At 37.4% G+C, this 21307-nt stretch overlaps 2 protein-coding genes across 11 annotated transcripts in view; both read left to right on the top strand.

Annotated features, from left to right (window-relative positions):
- The first annotated feature begins 1791 nt into the window (after positions 1-1791).
- On the top strand, positions 1792-8996 carry PCLAF (PCNA clamp associated factor). Its single transcript, XM_019748657.2, has 4 exons — positions 1792-1947; positions 2234-2314; positions 3716-3878; positions 8017-8996. Exons 1-4 carry the CDS (start codon positions 1902-1904, stop codon positions 8060-8062), a joined length of 336 nt encoding a protein of 111 aa, XP_019604216.1. The 5' UTR covers positions 1792-1901; the 3' UTR covers positions 8063-8996.
- Positions 8997-12879: 3883 nt separating this feature from the next.
- CSNK1G1 (casein kinase 1 gamma 1) overlaps positions 12880-21307 on the top strand; it is a 157075-nt gene continuing 148647 nt past the window's right edge. For 5 of the 10 annotated variants that reach the window (XM_088797290.1, XM_088797288.1, XM_088797287.1 and 2 more), the window contains exon 1: positions 12908-13093. The gene's annotated coding sequence lies outside the window, so the exon portion shown is untranslated. Of the gene's footprint in view, positions 13140-13321; positions 13583-21307 lie in introns of those variants that run through there. The other 5 variants (XM_074327582.2, XM_074327580.2, XM_074327585.2 and 2 more) reach the window with 5 other exon arrangements.

Here is a 21307-nt window from a genome sequence, read left to right as displayed (position 1 = left end):
TTCGATTTAATGTTTTGAGCGGGGTCTTTTCTAGGAGGGCCAAAACAACTCAGCAAGCTCGAGGGGGAGAGAACTTTAATAAAACAGGGGCTGGGATTTGACTTGGAAGACTTTCTACATGAATTCCCTGTATTGATTTTTAAGAAGTTAAAGGTATGTATTTCATCTGAAGATGACCAGATTTAAAGGTCTTTTGCTATTCTCCACTCCACTGCACAGCAGACTGGGGAAAATTTGGCCAGACTTTTCTGAAGAGCATAATGTCTTCTGGTATATTTTATCAATAAATTTAATTGGCTGGCTTTGTGTTACATTTATACGTTCTTCATTCCCATTAGGCTATTTAGTCTAAGTGATTACATTAATCGGATGTTGTTTCACCTTTGTATGCTAATATTTTCATGGATATAAAATAATCAAAATCACACAGGTGTGTTGATTTACACTGAGTGTAGACATATACATTGTCTTTGTTATTAATTTGGAAAATATGCGATTTTCCAGCTTAAAAAATACTCTGTGAATGTTCATTTATAGTGGGAACAAGTTTTGTTTCTTCATGTGGACTAGGAGAAAAGACCAGCAGATTTTCTATGCAGTTACAATTTCTGCAGGGACCTGGGACATGAGTTCAAATTAGTAATTCAGGCCTTTGTAAAAGCCACTTTAACTGAAAAGGAAATAATGTGCATTAAAGAACCATTGTGTATCGAGAGGGACATGATAACAAAGAACAAAGGAATATACCCTAGGGCCTGTTGATTTTTCTGATAGGAATTTGGCTCTAATCTTAGACTCCAAGGTTTAGACAAAGCTACAAGTAATTTTCAATGCATTTCCTGTTATTATAATGTTAATTGCACTTTCTTTATTCTAAAACACAAAGTAGTTGATTCTGTTAAAGTACTAAGAGTTCCGAAAGTTCAAGCATAATTTGTTGGAGAGAATCAATGTCGTGCTTACACTTTCAGGGTTGCCTTTCAAGTGAACATTTAACAAAATCCCAAGGCAAGCTCATCTGATGTTTTATGCATGGTATTCAGAGAGTGAAAATCACTCCCCGGAGATATTGTGAGTAATTAGAAGATAGGCACAGGGTTAGAAAATATGAGTTCCTATTCTAGAATTATGCGTGCTCTGTGCCAGGGATGTACCCTTAGTACATTTGGCATATATTTTTTTAACTGAGACTGCACAGGTCTCGGGAAGACGTCTTATTAATTTGTTTCTTTTGTGTGTATCTATATATAATACACTCAGTTTTTTCTTTAGTTTCACCCCATCCTAAAAACGTAGAAAATCCCTGTAAATAAATTGTATTAGCTTCCTTTTCTCCCGTTCCGTGGAATTGTTTTAGTTAGGGACGCTGTAGAGAGAGTTCCTGCCCTAAGTATTAAAGGAAAGTTCTCTTTATTTTGCTCCGAATGAAAGAGTCCGCTTCATTTCAGGTTTCACTTCCAGGAGTCAATCATTATGGATTTAATCCTGTGGTAACTTTTGAAGAAATAAAAGAATACTCTCTGTCCTTACTGGGTTTTCTTCTCTAAGCAGGCCGATTTCCCTACAGGTAGTTCAAAATCTTAGCACCCACACACCCGGCACCCCAGGAAAGCGCTCCGGCACCGCCCACCCGGCGCAGATACGAATCACGAGCTTCTGTGAGTTGATAGACGGGTCAGCAGTGCGCCAAGACTCGCCACTGTCATTACTGGACACTGGCGATTGGTTGCGGGAGGACCGCGCGAAACCAATGGGAGCGGCGGCCCCCGGAGAGTCCACGCAGCGCGCGGGAAAGAGACCAATATAAACTGTGGCGGGAGATTCGTTTTCCGGTTCTTGTCGGGTGAAACACCCTCGGCTGGAATATTCAGTTGGTTACTCTCATCTCCTCGTGTCTGAACATGGTGCGGACTAAAGCAGACAGTGTCCCAGGCACCTACAGAAAAGGTGAGGCAGGCGAGCACAGTAGTGGAGCGCAGGTGGTGGGAGAAGCTGGAGCCCCCCACTGCCCTGTGAGCCAAACTGGTCCAGCCAGGCCGGAAGCAGTGGCCCGGCCCCTTAACCAGGAGGAAGATGCGGCGGGGGTAGGGGAGGGTTATCCTGCTGTTCAGGATCGTGGGGCTCTACTCTCTAAGTGGTTGGATCGGGGACTGTGGTGCGAAAGTGACTCCGAGATTCGGTGTTGGAACCTTACAGCCCGCTTCTGAATGCCGTCCTTTTCCTGTCTCCGCAGTGGTGGCTTCTCGAGCTCCAAGGAAGGTGCTTGGTTCCTCCACCTCTGCCACTAATTCCACGTCGCCTTCATCGAGGAAAGGTAAAAGGCGCCCCTGCTAGCTCCCTAGCAAAAGGGGATCAGGCCTGGCACCACGGTTCTGACTTGTGAGTCCCCTGACCCATCAGGGAATTTTTTTTCTGAGATTCTCACGCCTGAATTTCTTCCTTGCCCTCTGTATATAATGAGGGAGCTTGGGCTCTTGGCGAGCTGGCATCGAGGTGGGGGTCACAGGGAAAAGAATCTCAAGTCTTGGTGTTAGTTAGGGACGGACACAATATTACTTAAAACCTATTTTTTCTGGTTTAGCGGGTTTTTAAAATACTGACAAATGGCTTTTTCTTTTATGAGGCCATGTAAGTGTCCCTTTCCAAATAAGAATTAGGATGATAGTTCACGTCTTCTTAGCGTTTTCTTAATGTTTTTGTTTTTGTTTCTGTATGTTTTTCCTTCCTTTATTATTATTAATATTACCACTACTATTTTGACTGGTGTGTGTGTGTGTGTGTGTGTGTGTGTGTGTGTGTGCCAACTTTGCAGCTCCTGATACTCCTTTGAGACATAGTAGTGAAAACCAGGCCAGGGAAATAGCTTCATGCTGCTCCTGTGCAAGGAGAGATTGAGAAAATACTGAACCATCTGGTGCCTCATTCCTTTCAGTAGGCAACTGAGCAGTAAGGAAGATCAATTCCACAATATCTAGTTAAGAACGTTCAAGGGAGCACTGTTAAGGACTTTATGGGTTTTTAAGTTAACTCAAACTTCCTCCTATTAGTAACACTTCATTAGAAAATATTTACTATTTCAATCTCTTTCGATAAAAAGGAATAATAAATAGGTCAAAAATTTTGAAAGTAGGTGAGTTTATTGAGAATGTCTTATACCCTGTATCACTAGACTAAATTCCAATCAGGGGCACATTCCATTGCCCCACTGTTGAAACACAACTGAATAGGCCCTTCATGAAATTGTGTTGGAGAAATGCAACTATTAAGGCATTTTATAGATCTCTATTTTTAATCAATAATCAACTGTATGAAATTGGTAACATCCTCCTTTTAAAGATGAGGGAATTTAAGCTTGGGTTACATTCTTTTGATAAAGGTCACACAACCAAGTCTGCAGAGCTGGGTTTGAATTCTGTGCTGAACTATGTTGCTGCTATATATTTTCTGGCAGTGAACGCATTCTTATAAGGTTCCTTCAGGAAAATTAGGAACCAAAGGATCACTATTCCCCTTTTTCCACTTCCCCCTCCCCCTACACTCTGGTTCAAGCGGTTGTTTATTAGCCTAGTTGTGTAGGACACAGCTCCCTGACCCATGCTGGTATTATGAGCCTTTTGCTCCCCCCACCCCATTTAATACCCTTTAGATTTGATGTTTAAAAATTAAGTGTCCCTTTAAGGAACGGCTATTCTTAGTTCTTATTTATATTTTATAGCTGAAAATAAGTACGCAGGAGGGAATCCAGTTTGTGTACGCCCAACTCCCAAGTGGCAAAAAGGAATTGGAGAATTCTTCAGGCTGTCCCCTAAGGATTCTGAAAAAGAGAATCGGCTTCCTGAAGAGGCAGGAAGCAGTGGCTTAGGAAAAACAAAGAGAAGGTAAGTTTTTATAATATATTCTGAAATATAAAGAAAGTATATTCTTGAAAATAAAAGACAAGAGGATATTGAGTAACTTTAGAGTTTCTCCTTGAGCAGATGAGAAAATACAGACCAGAGGGTTTTTAAAACTTATGCTAATCTCTTATACGAAGTCACTCCCAAATTTCAAACATCACTGAAAAGTATTAGTCACTTAGAGAGGATCAGTTCCCATTAAATGGGACATTATTAATCATAAACTTTTTTTACTATTTTCTATAGTCTTTTTCTCAAAAATCAATTTCCATGTTGGTTGATCTAGCTTGAATTCCATTAACCTTCAAAAAACTACAAGTTCAGCCTCCACAAGAAATATATAACCAATGTAGAAAAGTTGGAAAAAAAAAAAAAACACCCATTACTTAGAAACAACCAAAACTAACTCCATGGTGTGTTTTCTTTACAACTTCTCTATAAATATGTAAGAATACTTCAAAACAAGGTGGGGATAAAACAGCACAGATACAGAATTTAGTGTTCAAATTCATGCTTTTAAAGCTTTAAATGTGAGGAAAATGCTCATAAGTGTTACGAAAAAATTCAGGATGTGAAAGTACAGTCTTTATTGTGTAAAAGACGTATATAAATATATCAAATGTATGTATAAATTATACCAAATATCAATAGTGCAGAATGAAAATATACCAAATATCAATACAGATAATAATCTCTGGGTAAAAATCTCTTCTCATACTCACTGAGTGCTATGCTACCACATTTCAACAACAAACATGCTTTTACCCATCAGGAAAAAAATCAATGCCACTTGTTAAAAAACACAATGGAAATCTGCTTTTTAAAATACAGGTTTCCAGGCTCTCTCAACAACTGAAATATTTTGTTAAAAACAAATTTTTGACTGGGGGTGGGGTAGTGGTGACGCGGCCGGGCGGGTGGTGCCGCCTCACTGCCTTTATGACGCCCCCTGATTTAAGATCCTGCGCTGGCACCTCTCCTGCACCATACAGGAGCCCATGATCCTCTAGCGCGCCAAGCCGCGGGCCTGACCAAAGGTTCAGAGACCAACATGGGTAAGAGGATGGTGGCCAGGCTCAGTCTGGGGCTGCTGCTTCTGGCGCTGTTGCTACCCACGCAGGTTTATTCCGAAGTTCCGTTGACGAGCACGCCAGAACCTCCCGAAACCACAACGTCCACATGTGCCCTGCAGCTAACAGGCAGTCTCCTTGTGGTCTTCTTTGCTCTTCTCCATCTCTACTTTTAAGAGATGGGGGTCAAAGAACATCCACAGTTCACCAACCCGTATTCTACAGCCCAGTCCATATGGCATCTTGAAGTTCAGTGGGGCAAGGAAACAACAGATCTTCATCAAAGCTACTAATTACTAGTCTACTACCACAGAAAATATTGAGAATTTCACATTTAAAGAACAGATGAAGGTTTGACTACTTAATGAAGGCCAATATTAAATCTGCTGGAGTTTCATGTACAAGGAAGAAGAGAGAGACAACCTCGGAAATTAATGACGTGATTAAGTGTAGCTGAAGAAGTATGGACACTTAAAACTTTACCTTGAAAATAAGAATCATCTGACCTTAATCTATAGAAAAAGGATGAGCCATGGAATGGAGATTCCGTTTTCACATTGGTTCATTAAATCTAGAAGGCAGTAAAATGATTAGGTAAAATAAAGAACTGCCATGATTTCATTCATATGTACATCGGAAGGAACCATGGGGTGTCACTGTAAGTCCTCTGTATTTCAGTCCTAATTTAATGCTGGTATACTCTACATAAAGTTTTACAGCGTTAAAGTTTCACTATTCTCTTGGGAATTTAACTCTTTCCTCTGGGGCTTTGTATTTGATATCGAGTTTGACTCTATGTAGCAATTGACAGGTGCCAGGGCAATAATGGATTGGAATCTACAAATCCAACCATGAATAATTCTTGCGTGTACTCTTAAAAGTCAAGTAATAGGTATTTCCTATCACATACTCCCATCCAACAAGCGTACCAGATTTGTTTAGCTAACTTGGATCATTTAAATTGATTGTAAAGATTAGAAGTGCATTGACATCAATCAATCTTAAAATACTGCTTTTTATTTCTGCATACTCATGTTGAATAATTTTTACAACTTAAAAATTTATCTGATTTGAAGGTATATTTGACAAATCTTGAAATTTGGAAATCTTGAAATTTGGGAATCTTGAAAAGAGGCAAATATATGAAGGAGGCAAAAGTAATGTGTATTAGGTATTTGGGAAGTGAACACTGGAAACATGCATGCATTAAATTCACAGCTCTTTGTTCTCTTTCTGTAAATATTTTTTAAAAAGCTTTATGAATCAGAAAAGCTACATTTGGAACCCTTTCTATATCAGTCAATGTTTTAGATAGTTAGAACCTGGTCTTAAACCTAAGTGGACTTGATTCTTGAAATTAAAACTTTTACAACTGCCTTGATATACAGAAAACTTTTTAGAAATAGACATTCCACAAAGTCTTTGGTTCACATGTTCACACGCTGATGCTTAGATGTTACAGTGTCCTGTGTGGCCATGGTACTCTTTATAAGTCTTACTCTTACATGTTACTCTTAATTAGTCTGACAATATTTGCCATCTTTAGAAACCTACACAGGTACCAGACCCAACAGATCTCAAACTATGTGAGATCTGTGTGTGAGTGAACCCTCCCTTTTGTTTCATATCTGAACACTATACATCTGTTTTGGATTGTATATTGTGTTTGGAATTGATTTGCATTGAACACGAGCTAGACAAAAATAAATGGCTGAAAGAGCGATGAAAACAAAGTATTGGACATATAAAATGATGTTTATGCATATAAAATTTTAAGAATTATTCAATACTGTTCATAAGGTTATTTAGTAAATAGTTATTGAGTACTTACTATCTTACGAGATAGTTAAAAGGAATGTCAAACTCTGGAGCAGTAATTAAATTTTAGACTTTGTTGCTATATCACTATTATTATTTCTGGTTTCCAAAAAAACAACCAAAGGGCTACATTTTTGGATAGAGCCTTTTAATAGACTTGCTTTCATGTTCCGGTAAGTCTCTTTTAGTTCTCACATTGTCTGGCACCATTCTTCCTGGTTCTTTCTCATTCTAATATGAACAAGCTAATAATATCAGCTCTAGAGTATGTTACAATTCTTTTGAATTATTTGTGAGTTCCATTAAGGAAACAAAATATTTGGCAATATAGCCAAATATGGCTATGCCATGACCATCAGAGCAATCTCCATCATCTGGAGAAGATTATACGTATATTCTCATAAAGAACTTTGATCCATAGTATGATAAAAAGTTTATATTATCCCTTTAGCTCCTTTCTTAGATTGGTCTTTATTTAGGAGAGTTGTAATTACCCCTTTATTGATAGTAGATCAATAGCTCAACTATTGATAGTAAGTAGTAAACAATCAGTTTATCAGAAGGACTTCTGCTATTAACTCCCTAATTCGTAATCTGGAGTATGGTTTACTCCTGTGACTTTAAGTTTTCTCACAAAGGCAGGGTAAACTCCGTCAGTTGTGTGGGGGAGAGTCAATCAAAAAGACAACCTACTTAATGCCTTGAACAGAGAGCCATGATGACTAAAGTCCTTGCAAAAAGGAAATTTGGGTCATGATAGTGTTCCTTTGTTAACTTGATTTAATTTTCGGAAAAATACAATGAAGACCTCTCAGTATGACTACTACAACTTTCTGTTTTTTCTGCTCAAATGGATTGTTAATTTTTTTGCTTTTTATTATCACAAACTTCTTGAAGATTATTTTCCACTGTTATCATCCACTTAACATGTTGAAAAAAGATGCTATAGAAAGAGATATTCCTTTTTTAATAAAAATGGCAACATATCCTAAAGAAGAAACACTGATTCAGTAAAATAACAGGCAAAATAAATTGTTAAAAATTTTGTTGCTCTAGTACTTAGAATTTGTAGATGTTAGTCAATTAACAGAGTTTAGTTTTTTCTCATTTCTAGTCGCTTGACCAGACCCACTGCACTGTTAACTGATGTTCCCCATTTATATGTTTATAACTATTTTTGTTTTGTTTTTACAGTTGATATTGACTATTGAAGTTCTCTGTTCTTTCCACAGAGTACGTCCTTTGCCACCTGATGACACAGATGACGAAAAAGAATAAAACTTTCTTATTCATCCTTGACTGTTTCCTATTTACTCTGTTATCGTAGGATGTAAATTTGAGTAAATGTATTTGTTCCAATTAGCTTTGTTGAATAGGCATTTAATTTAAATGAGGGTTACATATAGTTATTCAAAAGCAAGTAGTTACGGTACTGGAAAGTTTGTAAGATTAATAATGGTTACTTACCTTAGTATTCGATATAATGTAGCATTTGGTTTCTTTTACCTGTTATTAAGCTTCTTGTTCTTGCTAAAAACAAATCATTGGGTGGTGCTCTTAATTACAAATCTGCTGTGTTTGAAATTTGCTTAGATCTTTGCACTACTGCAGTTTTTATCGGCATTAGATTTTTGAAATGGTGCCATATTTTTGTTCCTTTTATTTGCTTTAAAAAGCAGATAGATTTCTGCACATATTAATTAAACTGAACCTACATCCCTTTAAAAAATGGGGACCAAAGATGCAATGTTGAAAAAATTTGGATTGCTGTCTTAGAAAAATGTAAGGCAAGGGTTTAAATGTTTGATAAAGCTTCTAACAACAACAAAAATAAAATACTAGCATTGAATCAGGCAGAAGGATTTCATAGACTACATAAAAAGCGGAATTTTCATAGACTATGAGTTTGGTTCAGTATCATAAAATATTATCCTCTGGGACAATACATTTAGAGTTGGAAATCAATAAAACATGAAAGGCAAATCATGCCATAAACTCAGAGCTATCTCTAAAGTTTTTAGAGCTACCATTATATTTTTTCAAGATAATCAGGGGTATAATTAAAGAGGGGTTTAATATTACTTAGTAATAGTAATTCTTGTTTCCTCATCATACTTTTTGCTCACTGACATTTTCTGTCAATAATAACCATGTTTTAACAGGCATTTATTTTGAAGTTTGTTTTTAATAAATGATACTTATTTTCACAACCGACTGTATCCATTTGTGTGCTTCTTAAGATTATATTATACTAGATACTTCTATTTTATTCTTTCCAAATACAAATCAGTGCATTGACCTGATTTTATCAACTTCCTAACTGAATCCTGATGACCGTAGATTACATTTTTTGCTTTGTCTTTTAGAGGTGGGTATTAAACATATTAAACAGAATGTTACTGAATTGTGAATAGAGTTTTTATCCTAAGTAGTTCTTTGATAATTAGGCTTCTTATTAAGGAGTAGCTCAAATCAATTCTATAAAGTCAAGTTTTGATGAATCTGAAACCTGATTTGTTATTTTTCACTGGTGAAGAGAGAAACTTTTTGGTGGTGTGTCTAATTTTGATATGTAATTGTTTCTAAAAAAATTTGACCTAAAGAAACTATAGTCTTTTCAAATATACAATATTTGATGATGTCTCACTTTTATTAGGTACAGGTCCCATATAATCTATTTCCTTTGAAAATATAGATTGGCAATTTAGCCTCTTCTAAACAAGGGAAGTACAAACTCACCGTTTCCATTAAAACTGAATAAAAAAATTTATATGTAATTAAGCTAAATTTGTAATTTTGTACCCTTCACAAAGTTGATCTGGTTTTCCTCTTTGAATGGATTATTCAAATTATTAATGCTAGTGTTAAATTCCTGGCCAGACAATGGTTAAAGCTACTTTTCTGGAAGTTTTGAATAATGGAACATTGTAAGGATCATATGCATTTTGTGTTTATATAATTTCACAAAGGAAGAGCAATACTACAGCCAAAATTATAAAGTGTGCTTAAAGTTATTTATGACAAATGCTTATTATTTTCTAAGAAGCAGAAAATAAAGCCTAAAATCACTGACTTTCATATATATATATATATATATATATATATATATATGGCTTACAAATCTCACTATTTAGAATCCTTTGGAGTAACTCTTGGAAAAATTGAAGGCTCAGCTTGGCCTTGGTCCAATCAACATTGTTATAATTGTTACTTTTACCTTTGAGGACAGCATTGTGGAAGTTGGAGCGATTTTCAATGATGTGAAACTGGGAGGAATGTTAGAAGTCATTTTGTTTAGTCCCAGTTACAGCTGTTCATTGGGGGAGACTAGTTGTTTTATAGTTGGCAACTCTAATTGTGAAAAATGTTATGAGTTAAAAATTTGATTTTTTTCTAACTCCCCTCTTCATTTTTGGTTCTGTCCTTGACATAACACAGGACAAGTTATTCCTTCCACATGACAACTTTCAAGTATTTAAAGATAGCTGTTACATCTTTAGCCTTCTGTTCCTAAGGCTAAATGTTCTATTGATGAAAAAATTTGGATGATTGTCGTCTTTTGGAAAACTATAAGGCAATTTGGTCCTGAGGGTTTAAATCATTGATAAAGCCGTTGTTTATGTCTATTGTTTATGTCACATGTATCCTAAGTTTTTCTAAGTCCCCGTGTAAGGGGCTATGTCTTTTGTGTTGTATATTGATTAGGCACATAAATGAAATTTAGCTACATTTCTTGTAACTGATCCCAAGTATCCACTAATTGTTTGACTCATGATATATTTGGAGATGCCAATGGAACTCTAAGAATATTTAGATATTAGTTACTGTAGGAATATTTAAATATTAATTGAATAACAGTTTCCCAAAAATAAACATTAGATACCCTGTGTCTTAAATGATTAGAAAGGGCAATAAAAATGAAAAATAGAAGAACTGGGAAAAAAAGCTGGAGGTCATATTGATCTACAGGATGAAGGTAGTGTACTGACTTTGAAGACTTTGAGATCTAGCCTAGATCTGAGAGCACTGTCTTAGTTTCATATGAAGAAAATGGATTCCTCTAGTACTCACAACATCCTAAAAGTGTAGTTAAACCCACATAGCTAGTTTTAGGTATGATTGTGCGCTATACCTTTAGAGGTCTCCAAACAACGAGTATGTTGAAAATGATAGAATTACAGAACTCAAGTGAATATTTAGGAGTCAAGCCAATTTCATATACCTATACAAAAGTGAAAAATAAAACTGTAGGAAGAGAGGATCTAAATGAATACTGGTTAAATTGTATTTCTTCAGACAGTGGGAAAAACGGATGAGGCATAGAATTTGCATTTCTATATTGGCTTAAACTACCACATTTAATCGTTATTAATTTTACCCAAGAAACCTTTCTATAGAACACATTTACCATAATTGTGTCTTAAAGTTTTTAGAGACATCTAAGTCCACCAGTTTTAGATAAATCATTGTTCATTGGGTTCGTAGTTTTATTTTCTAATTAGAATATTTTTTTATATTTAAACCTGTTGGCAATCGAAATACCAATCTATTTTGTCAGGGTAACAATTTATCACTTGTCACAGCCAGGAACAATTACCAGATGTTCTCATGTTCCATTTAAATTGTGTATGTGTGTATATGTATACTTCCACATGTATGCATGTCAGTAAGAAGGGTTTGAAATGTTTAAAACTTATTAAACAACCTACTACTATTTGAATCTGAAGGGATTTCCTAAAGGTTTTGCTGAACTGCTGAAATCAATTTAATGCTCTCCCATATGTACAGGAAACCAACAGATCTGCTGTTTTAAGTTACCAAAACTCATTTCCTCTGCACCAGCTGAGGTGGACCACAGTCCAATATTGATGAGTAGGAGATTATTGTGACCAATAAAATTAGAGCCAGCAGTTGCAAGTACATTCACTTCCATAGAAAATGAACAAATTCAGGAGCTCCTCTTTCTTAAGCTTTAGTGCTTTTAAGCAGACCTATTCAAGATAGGAAAGTCAAGCCAAGATTTTCTTCTCATGTTTCTCTCAATGCCCAACTACATTTCTCTGACTATTGAACTGCCGTTACGATACGGGTGATTTTTCTAAAGAGGATTAGTTATATTGCTGGCTTTTACCCCAACCAGCTTTTCCAATATTTGCAAAGCCCAGATCACCCTGATACAGTAAATGAGGTTTTTCTTGTCCACAGTGTAGGTATGAAAGTTTTTTTCTGAGTGGAGGATTAAATTTCTTTTTTCCCAAGCTTGAGTATGGGCTTCCTTTGGCCTTTTCTCATTGCTTTTTCTTTTAAGGATTTAAATCACTCTACTCAATTTATAGCGAATCTTTATTTTCTCCTTCCATTTAACTAGATTATTTCCCGATCATATACAAACGTACAATCCTTACAAAAGATAGATGAAGACGAAACTTTTCTCACCATTCCGTTAGGGGCTGTCAAAGGAGAACGAAGTGCATGAATAAGCTTTCATGACATTGAGTATTTTTATTGTATTACTTTTTTAATTTAAAAAATTGCATTTACTTAGAAGCATTCAGAATGTCAACAAAACAGCTTCATTTTTATTTTCATTTTTTTGCAATTACAGAGTGGTATTCAGTTAACAGAACAATTATTTAACATTGAATATTTTTAAAACCCAGTTGAAACACAACTGAAAATCCACAAGAGGGAGATGCTTGCTAAACCGACAGAAAATAACTCTCACGAGGGACCAGAGAGAGACTTAGGTGGAGCCAAAGGGTTGGCCTGAGACTCAGGGCGGGAGGGAGCAGGTGTATATAGTGGTCGGAGGCAGATGGAGGGCGTACAGCTGAAGGGAAAAGCAGGATGAGCTTTGTGACCCGCTGCAAAGCGTGTGCTCTATCTAAAACCAGAAGCCGAATAGGAGCACACGCGCCCAGCTACCTCCAGATAGTCCCAGAAGAAATGGGGGTGGTTATCTTTGAAGGCACTTCCGCTTAGCAACCCCACGCGGTTGCTAAGGAGTGGCTGTAGTGGGGGTGACCCGGAAGTGGTGGTGTCCGTTTCTCGCCGCTTGCTTTAACTTGGTCCTATCCAGAGCGCCCGGGTGCTCTGCACCGGGCCGAGGGTGGGGCCAGCGCTAGTGGTTCCGGTTCGGTTCCTGCCGCCCCTCGGCTCCTCGCCTTCCCCCTCCCCTCCCACACCTCTCCTCCCTCCCGTTCCTGGGAAAGAGAGAAGCCTCTTCTGCGGGTGGGTAGAGAAGCGCACGGCGCCTCGGGGCGGGGACCGCGCCCGCCCCTTCTGAGCCCCGGAGCACGGCCAGACTAGGTACTCGCTCCGGCTTCGACGGGGTCCGGGAGGCTGGAGCCAGAGGGTGTGTGTGTGTCTGTGGGGGTTGATGGGGGGCCCTTCGCTCGGTCGGGGAGTGGGACGCCGAGATCCTGGGTGGGGCGCAGGCCGGCGTGCGTATCTATGGAGGGTTGCGGGGGTGGAGTGGAGGGGCTGGGAGACACCGCGGGCGAAGAGTTTCAGGTGGCCCGGTGAAGGTTGCGGGAGTCGCCTCCTCGGATGCAGAAGACTTCGCCGTTGTGGACCGGGACTTTGCCACCTGGAGGGCTCGCTCTGAAAGGGGGAGCATCCTACCGGGTCAAAAGGAGAGCGTGGACCTTGGCGGGGTGGTTGGGGCAATCCTGTGCTTCCATTGCCCGTTTGCCTTGCCCACCCCGCTGGGACAGCCGGATTCGAGGGTTGTGGGGGTTGTGAGTCGGCTGGGCACCGTGGGGAGCCGCCCTTGGCAGAGCTAGGACAGAAGAAGGGGTAAGGAGACCTCCCTCCACCCAACTTCCGTGCGCTTCCCCCACTTCTTCCTTTACTGCTCTGGCCTCAGCGTCCTACAGGAGCGATACCCCCCAAGTGGGCAGGCATCACAGCGTAAGAGAAAGAGGGTGGAACTGGGTTTGTTGTCTAAATGATACTTCAAATGTTTGGGACGAGCCAGAATAGCTTATTCAACAAAGTCTCCCAGTTCGATATTAAATCTGGTGTAAATTATCTTAGGAAAGTGCAATTCTGAAAAGCCCCAAAGTATAGGCTAGTCTGGCATAGCCTTGTTTGGTAGATATGCGTGTTATAAAAAATAGACTAGGGGAACCGTATAGATAGAGAGGGTTATGGGAGACATGTTGAGACAAGCCTTTTCCAACCTCTTTTTTACCTGCCAGTAAGCCTGCCCTAGTTTAAATGAAGCAGAAGGATCCTCTTCATTTATATTTCAATCAGTGACCGAATTATAGGTGTCGTGTGTTGATAGAAGTCTCGGAGTAGATATGTTCGGAGAGACAAGATTGTCTGCTTTTGAGCCTGTCTCTTAATCTTTTAAGGAGATAATTGTGGTCAAGTGGAGTGTTGGCTTTCAGGTAGGTAAATCTGGGATTGAACCCTGCCAGGCTGCCACTGGCTAGTTGTTGACCCTCGGCAAGTCATGGAATCTACCAGAGATTCATTTTCTTCATAAGTGAAACGAGTTGAAATTCTTACCAGTGTTGGTAAAGGGTGGTAATATATTTGAATAATAGCCCACTTTAAATGAAAGCACCTTCTACTTGAAAGATGAATTATTAATCTTACACAGTTAAGGTAGCCCAGTTTTGTGGAATGAGGTTTGAGATAGGAAGGGAATTGGATAATATTCCAAAACGTGTATACAGCAGGACTTTCAGTGTTCACAGGAATTGATCATAAGTAGCATGTAATTCAGTTAGTAGTTTCTTAAAACTCTTATAAATAAAGCAGAATATGTGCATTTATTGAAATGACCAATGATGCTTTAAAGGTTTTTCTCAGATTTGTGATGTGTGTGGTATGGATTGATAAGAAAAACATTTTTAAAGTAATGTATGTAAATATTAGTTAACATCACATGTCTCTGAAGAGAATTAAAATTGGGGTATAAAATAGAAAGTAGTTGTAATTTTAAGATTAAAATCAACATCAGTAGCATGACTCATCTTAATTAGATTTAAACTGTTAGCAAAACACAGAATTCTTATATTGTATAATCTGTAAAATAAATGAAAATGGAATGAATTTCTGCCTTTATATTATTCATGATGAGAATATAGAAATAAATCTCAGAAGCATGAAGTCTCTATAATACATTTGTTTTATAGTTTTAAAATGATATTTATATGTAACCTATTGTATGTCAGATTTTTCAGCTGCTTTTTCATGTAACTAGCAGTTAGTAATATTTAAGTGTACTTTATACTCAAAGTATAAAAAAAATCAAATAACTTGCTTTAATAATAGTTTTTGTGTGTGTGGAAAGTAGGAACAGTTTGTAATTCAGCATCACGTTTTAAAGAGCTTTAAAGATTTTGCATAATTTTGAGAGAAAATTTCAAATATATTTTTCCCCATGTCTTTATGTTTTAAACAGGGATGAACTTTTTTTTTTTAATGAAACGCTGATAGAAATCTCCAACTATATTGCATGCTCCTTGAGGTGGAAATACTATTTTAAATTTTTTCCGCCACTGCAGCTAGGCAATAACTTGGTCAAATTGATATATGGATATATTTAAAATTAAAAAAAGTATTAATACTATGTTTTTAAATTGAAATTAGGTTTTTGCTACAGTTGTAGTAAGGTTATTCAACCTTTTTGTAAGGTTATTCAACTTTCTAAATGGCTTTTTTGAGAGTGTGAAACCTTTAGTGTATCTATAAGCTTTTAGCTGTGTTTTCCGGGATCATTTTTTCATCATCCTTCAAATCTTAAATTTGAGGCCATATTTTCTTGCTTTGGTAAAGCTATTGGAAGCTCCTATTTTTCCCCCCGTTTTTCATAAAACTTTTTAAACAATTTACTTTGGTATAAGAGGATACTAGCTGTTAGAGTAAAAATATCTATCTAAATTATAGGCAACTGTAGTGACTGTTAGAGATGATACTTTCTCAATGAACTTTTCCACCCAAAGTATGTGGCTGTTCCAAGGATCTTTGCAGTTGTCAGTTATGGAATTTGCTTGTCACGAAATCTAAAAATGACTAAACCTTCCTTTAATATCCATCCTTTCATGATCTCAGAAACATTTAGGAAAGATGGGGAAGGTTTATATACCATATACTAGAATCAAATAATGAACAATGTTATTGGAGCTGCCAAATCAGGAGTGAAAAATTACTGTGGAAATGTTTTAAAAATGACAGGCAATGCTTTACTCAAACCGAATGAGTATCTTCCAGAGCTTGTTTCTATTTTAAAGCACATTTCTTTTTGGAGATATGGTGTAGTCTCTAATAAGGGTAAATAATCATTGTATCTAGAAAAAAAGGTTGATACCACAGACAGATTTTAATATCAATCTTGATAGAAACTTCTCAGTGGATTCAGGGAGGTGGAAGTAGAGTTTCATGAAAGAATTTTAGAATTTGTGGAGCGATAGTTTTTTAAACATCTAACTTTTCTCTACTCATTTCTGCCTAATCACAAAAACTTTGAGAATCTGGGAGAAAAAAAGAATGAATTACTTCAGAATTACCATTTCCAGTTTTGTAGATTACTTGGAGAGCTAAATTAGATTTTGACATTATTGGGATTGTGTTCAAGATGGACTCAGGAAAAAAAAATTAAGAGAGATGCCATCTGTTCAGATTCTTTATTCCCTTACCCCTTCATATTTTGTGGCTCTGAATTCATCAGATTATTGTTCAAAAATAAGAATCCTCAGATTTAAGTTACATAATTTCAGCTGTATCAGTGAACGAACTTGCATCTTTATATTGAATTACAGAGATCACAGACATCTGTTAAAAGTGTTTGTTATTTCAGACAATATGAACGTTAGGTAGGTTCATGTATCTTTGTCTTTATTCACTAAACAAACCATTTTTGTCGGTAATTCTTACCGTAGTCCACTCTTGGTGGAAGTTGCTAAAAAAAAGAGAAATGGATTGTGGAGATGCAGAATAAAACTTTTTCTCCCCTTTGATGTCACAACCAGAAGAAAAGCTTCTCCTGAGGATTTTTTATTTAGTGCTAAGTGCACTTAAACTTCGTCTTTCAGTAGTGAGTTTTGCCTTACTTTATGCCAGTTGCTGTAATTTTCATCTAAATGGTACCATACAGTTCATAGGGCACATATTTGTCACTTTTCAGTATGGATCTTAATAAATTCTGAGGTCAGGCTTTTGGGTTTACTGAGCTGGAAAAGCCCATAACTAGTGCAGATTACAGTAGCTGGCACATAGCATGCATGGACCAGAAAGATCCAGGCATCTTTGACAAACTAAGTAGAACTAGTGTGGTATCCCAGAAATGGCCTGAAGAGAGCCATCTGGATGGAAGAGAGCCATACTGTGATACAGGAAGACAGACAGACTGCTGCTACCCTGCTCTGCTCTGTTAGTTACCCAGAAGCGCTAGGTGGGTAGTGTAGTTACGGCAGGGCTGGGGTGTCAGGGATGGGAATTGTTCTTCAATAATTGCTCAGCCATCACAATGGAGGCATTGACATACCAGGGAAAGGGATATTCTCTTGGATTTTGTCTTGACCAGAGAAGCTGAGTGAACAGGTAGCCATTGCCCTTGCCATCAAAGAGGACTTGGTGCAACAGCTGTGGGAGCTGGGTAAGCCTGGCAGAATGCTGCAGTGTGACGTCGCCATCAAAATGCCACATACATTTCTAGGGAACCATAGCATGGGACCCACATTGATTTCTGTAACTAATACTTTCTAACTCTTTAACCTACAAAGAGGGCCATTGAGGATTTTGGCGCCTCTGAATGAAAGTACTGTACATTTACGTCCCTCTTGATACATTTATAAATACACTTTAGTTTGTTGGCATTAGTGAATGATGTGAAAGGATTTTAAGTTGTGTGTGTGTCCATGATAATCACCAGATCTCATTTTAGTTCTTCAGGCTAAATTGCCAACCATAACTGTGGTCAGGTAGCTGCATATCTTCTCTACTTCCTACCGTGTTTCCCCGAAAATAAGACCTAGCTGGACCATCACCTCTAATGTGTCTTTCGAAGCAAAAATGAAGACCCAATCTTATTTTAACATAATATAAGACCATGTCTTATATTAATTTTTGCTCTAAAAGACGCATTAGAGCTGATGGTCCGGCTGGGTCTTATTTTTGGGGAAACACGGGAGCTGTCACTCTCTGATGTAGGTGCTAGTGAGCAGGGATATGATCAAAATGACCAATAGGACAAAGGCAAGGGGATTAAAGCTGAATTTTATTTAAAGTTAATTTCTTTGTTTACTTACTAGAATTTCTGTAGACTAAAGTAGCAGTATCTACTTTTTGAGATTGTGGATGTCCAATTTTTTAGAAAATTAAGACTTTTTTTTTTTAACAGTTTTAGATTACAGAATAATTGAGCAGATAGAATCTCATCCACATAATTTTCCACCCACTCCCCCTATTATTAACATCTTACATTAGTATGGTACATTAGTTAAAATTAATGAACCAATATTACCAATATTGATTCATTATTATTAACTATAATCCATAGTTTTTATTAAGGTTCACTCTTTGTGTTGTATAGTTCTGTGGATTTTAACAAAACTGTAACAACATGCATCCACCATTACAGTTTCATACAGAATGCTTTTACCACCCTAAAAATCCTGTTTGACCTATTCAGCCCTCCTGTTTTTTCCCCCAGAAAATCCCTGGCAACCACTGACCTTTTTACTATCTCTATAGGTTTGCCTTTTCCAAAATTTCATATAGTTGGAATCATGTAGTATGTAAACTTTTTAGACTGGTTTCTTTCACTTAGCAATATGTATTCCATGTCTCTTTGTGACTTGAAAGCTCATTTCCTTTTATTGCTAAATAATTTTCGTTATATGGATGTTGATCCCTTCACCTATTGAAGGACATCTTGGCTACTTCCATTTTTGAGGCGATTATGAGTCAAGCTGCTGTAAACGTGCACGTGCAGGGTTTTGTGTAGCCATGCTTTGAACTCCTTTGGGTAAATACCTAGGAGCGGGATTGCTGGATCTTATGGGAAAACTGTTTCATTTTGTAAGGAACTGCCAAATTGCACTCCCGTCAGCAACGAGGGAGCGTTCCTGTTGCTCTACCTCCTTGTCAGCTTTCGTATTATCAGTTGTAGCCAATCGAATAGGTGTTTTACCTTATGATTCCCCGGTGGCATACAGTGTTGAGCCCCTTTTCTTTCATGTGCTTATTTGCCATCTCTGTGTCTTTGGTGAGGTGTCTGTTCATATCTTCCGCCTGTTATTAAATTGGGATCTTTGTTTTCTTACTATTGAGCTTTAAGTGTTGTTTGCGTATTTCAGATACAAATCCTTTATCAGATAAATAATGTGTTTCACAAATCTTTTCTTCCAAACTGTGGCTTGTGCCCTTTATGCTCTTAACAGTGTCTTTAATAGTACAAAAGTTTTTAATTTTAATAAAGTCCAACTTATTTTTTCTTTCACTGAGCATACTTTTGGTATTGTATCTAAAAACTCATTGCCAAACCCAAGATCACATAGATTTTCTGCTGTGTGATCTTTGAGAATTTTTATAGTTTTGCGTTTTACATTGAGTTCTAAGATCCGTTTTGAATTAATGCTTGTGAGAATTTTAAGGACTGTGTCTGTATTTGTGTTGTTGCACAGGGATGTCCATTGTTTTATAAAAATATTTGCTATTCTAAAAATGTCAGTGTGGTATTTTAAAAAATACTTTATTGTTTTGGAACAGTTTTGTATTCACAACAAAATTGAGAGGAAGGTACATAGATTTCCCATATATCCCCTGCCCCCACACATGCGTAGCTTCTCCCACTATCAACATCCCCCACCAGAGGGGACATTTGTTATAATTGATGAACCTACTATTGATACATCATAATCACCCAAAGTTCATAATTTAACTTAGGGTTCATTCTTTGTTTGTACATTCTGCAGAATTGGAAAAAATGTGTTATAATATTTATCCATCATTATAATATACAGAATATTTTCACTGCCCTAAAAATCCTCTGGGCTCTGCCAATTTATCCTTTACTTCCACCCCAACCCTGGACATTTTTTTTTAAAGAAACTAAAGTAAATAAAATAATTTGTGGGGGTAGTTTTTTTTTTTCTCCATACTTTCTGTCATCTTAGATCTTCTTCTGTGGGGGTAGTGTTTTTGTTTTTTTTTTTAAAGGAGGCGCAGCTCACAGTGGCCCATGTGGGGATTGAACCAGCAACCTTGGTGTTATCAGCACCATGCTCTAACCAACTGAGCTAACCAGCCACCCCATATGGGGGTAGTTTTGAAAAGAGATTTTCCTAACATTCTCAGATGTAATTAGAAGCATTGTTCAGGGTGTTGAGTTTCCCTTTCTTAAAAAAATTAATATTAGGTCATTAGATGTTAATTGACAGGTGCCTAATTCTTTGTTTGAGATACCTAATTGGGCATTAGGATGGGTGAGCTAAATGTGACACTGGCCATATAACAGTTTCAGGTGGTAAAAGAGATCAAAATTCAGAATTTTTGAACCATCACTTCAGGTCCTTTGCCACTTGCATTTCATTATCACGCAGCATTTCAGCTATACAGATTTTTTGGCTGCCCTCTCCGGTGTTTGCTTCTTATTACACTTGTTGAAGATTGCCCAGAAGCTTGAGCTGGCAAAGATTGAGTAGGAGGAATGAGTAAGTACATGGGACTGCTGTAGTTGCCTGATAATTTCCAATTCTGACTCAGAGTGTGAATATCTATTCTAAAAGTAATCAAATGCTGTCCTGAGACACTATTACGTACATAACCTAAGTAGTCATTGCTAGCTAGAATCCTCTGTCAGTTGGCTTTGTAACTGTCCCGTCCTGGACTTCTAGGACACCCTTTGTATTCCTGAATATCTTAACCTTAATTGGTATTATGACATCCAGGTATTCTGGCCATCTAGGGTGTGATGTAAAAATTGTTTGATAACTTCATGTTTGGTGGATTTTGTTTGCTTTTTCACCTAAATAACAACGGGCACAGGAACAATCTGTTTGTGTGAAAGCACTTAGGTTTTCCAGAGATGGATGCTCTCCAAATCAATCAATACATAAACTCACTTTGTCTTTAATGGAATCCATCTGGTTTAATGCTTGTGTTTCTTAAGTTTCGTAGATTATGGAATCACAAAGCTAAAAAAATTTGGAGAGGGTCTAGTTAGACTCTTTCATTTTATAGCTGAGACTACTTAAGTGCTAAGTGACTTACTCAAGATTGTACAGCTAATGAGTCAGGCTGGAACCCCAGTCTCCTGACTCCCAGTCCAGTCCTATTTATGATATAATACACTAATTGGTTCTAGTGAAGGCATGATTTCTTAAGAAGTAAACTTTCCAGGAAATTTAATTTGACTAATAAACCACTGCAGTATTAGAATTCAAATATTCGATTTAATTTCCTAGTTAATTGCTGAAGTGCTGAGTGTGGTTTTCTTTAAGTACTATGTGTCACTGGATCTTTAGTTAAGAGCAAATTTATTTTTCACATTCTAGATAGAAATCT

Source organism: Rhinolophus sinicus, chromosome 3, assembly GCF_057876585.1.
Source record: "Rhinolophus sinicus isolate RSI-liver-muscle chromosome 3, RSI-T2T, whole genome shotgun sequence".
NCBI classification, from domain to species: domain Eukaryota; kingdom Metazoa; phylum Chordata; class Mammalia; order Chiroptera; family Rhinolophidae; genus Rhinolophus; species Rhinolophus sinicus.
The sequence above is the reverse complement of the archived record's forward strand: the minus strand, read 5'-3'. Positions and strand labels throughout refer to the sequence as shown.

What these genes read in the sequence shown, in the direction of transcription:
- PCLAF (XM_019748657.2), top strand. Translation starts at nt 1,902, where the DNA reads ATGGTGCGGACTAAAGCAGACAGTGTCCCAGGCACCTACAGAAAAG. An exon ending in CCCAGGCACCTACAGAAAAG is followed by an intron (nt 1,948 to 2,233) that starts GTGAGGCAGGCG and finishes CTGTCTCCGCAG; the next exon opens with TGGTGGCTTCTCGAGCTCCA. An exon ending in GTCGCCTTCATCGAGGAAAG is followed by an intron (nt 2,315 to 3,715) that starts GTAAAAGGCGCC and finishes TATATTTTATAG; the next exon opens with CTGAAAATAAGTACGCAGGA.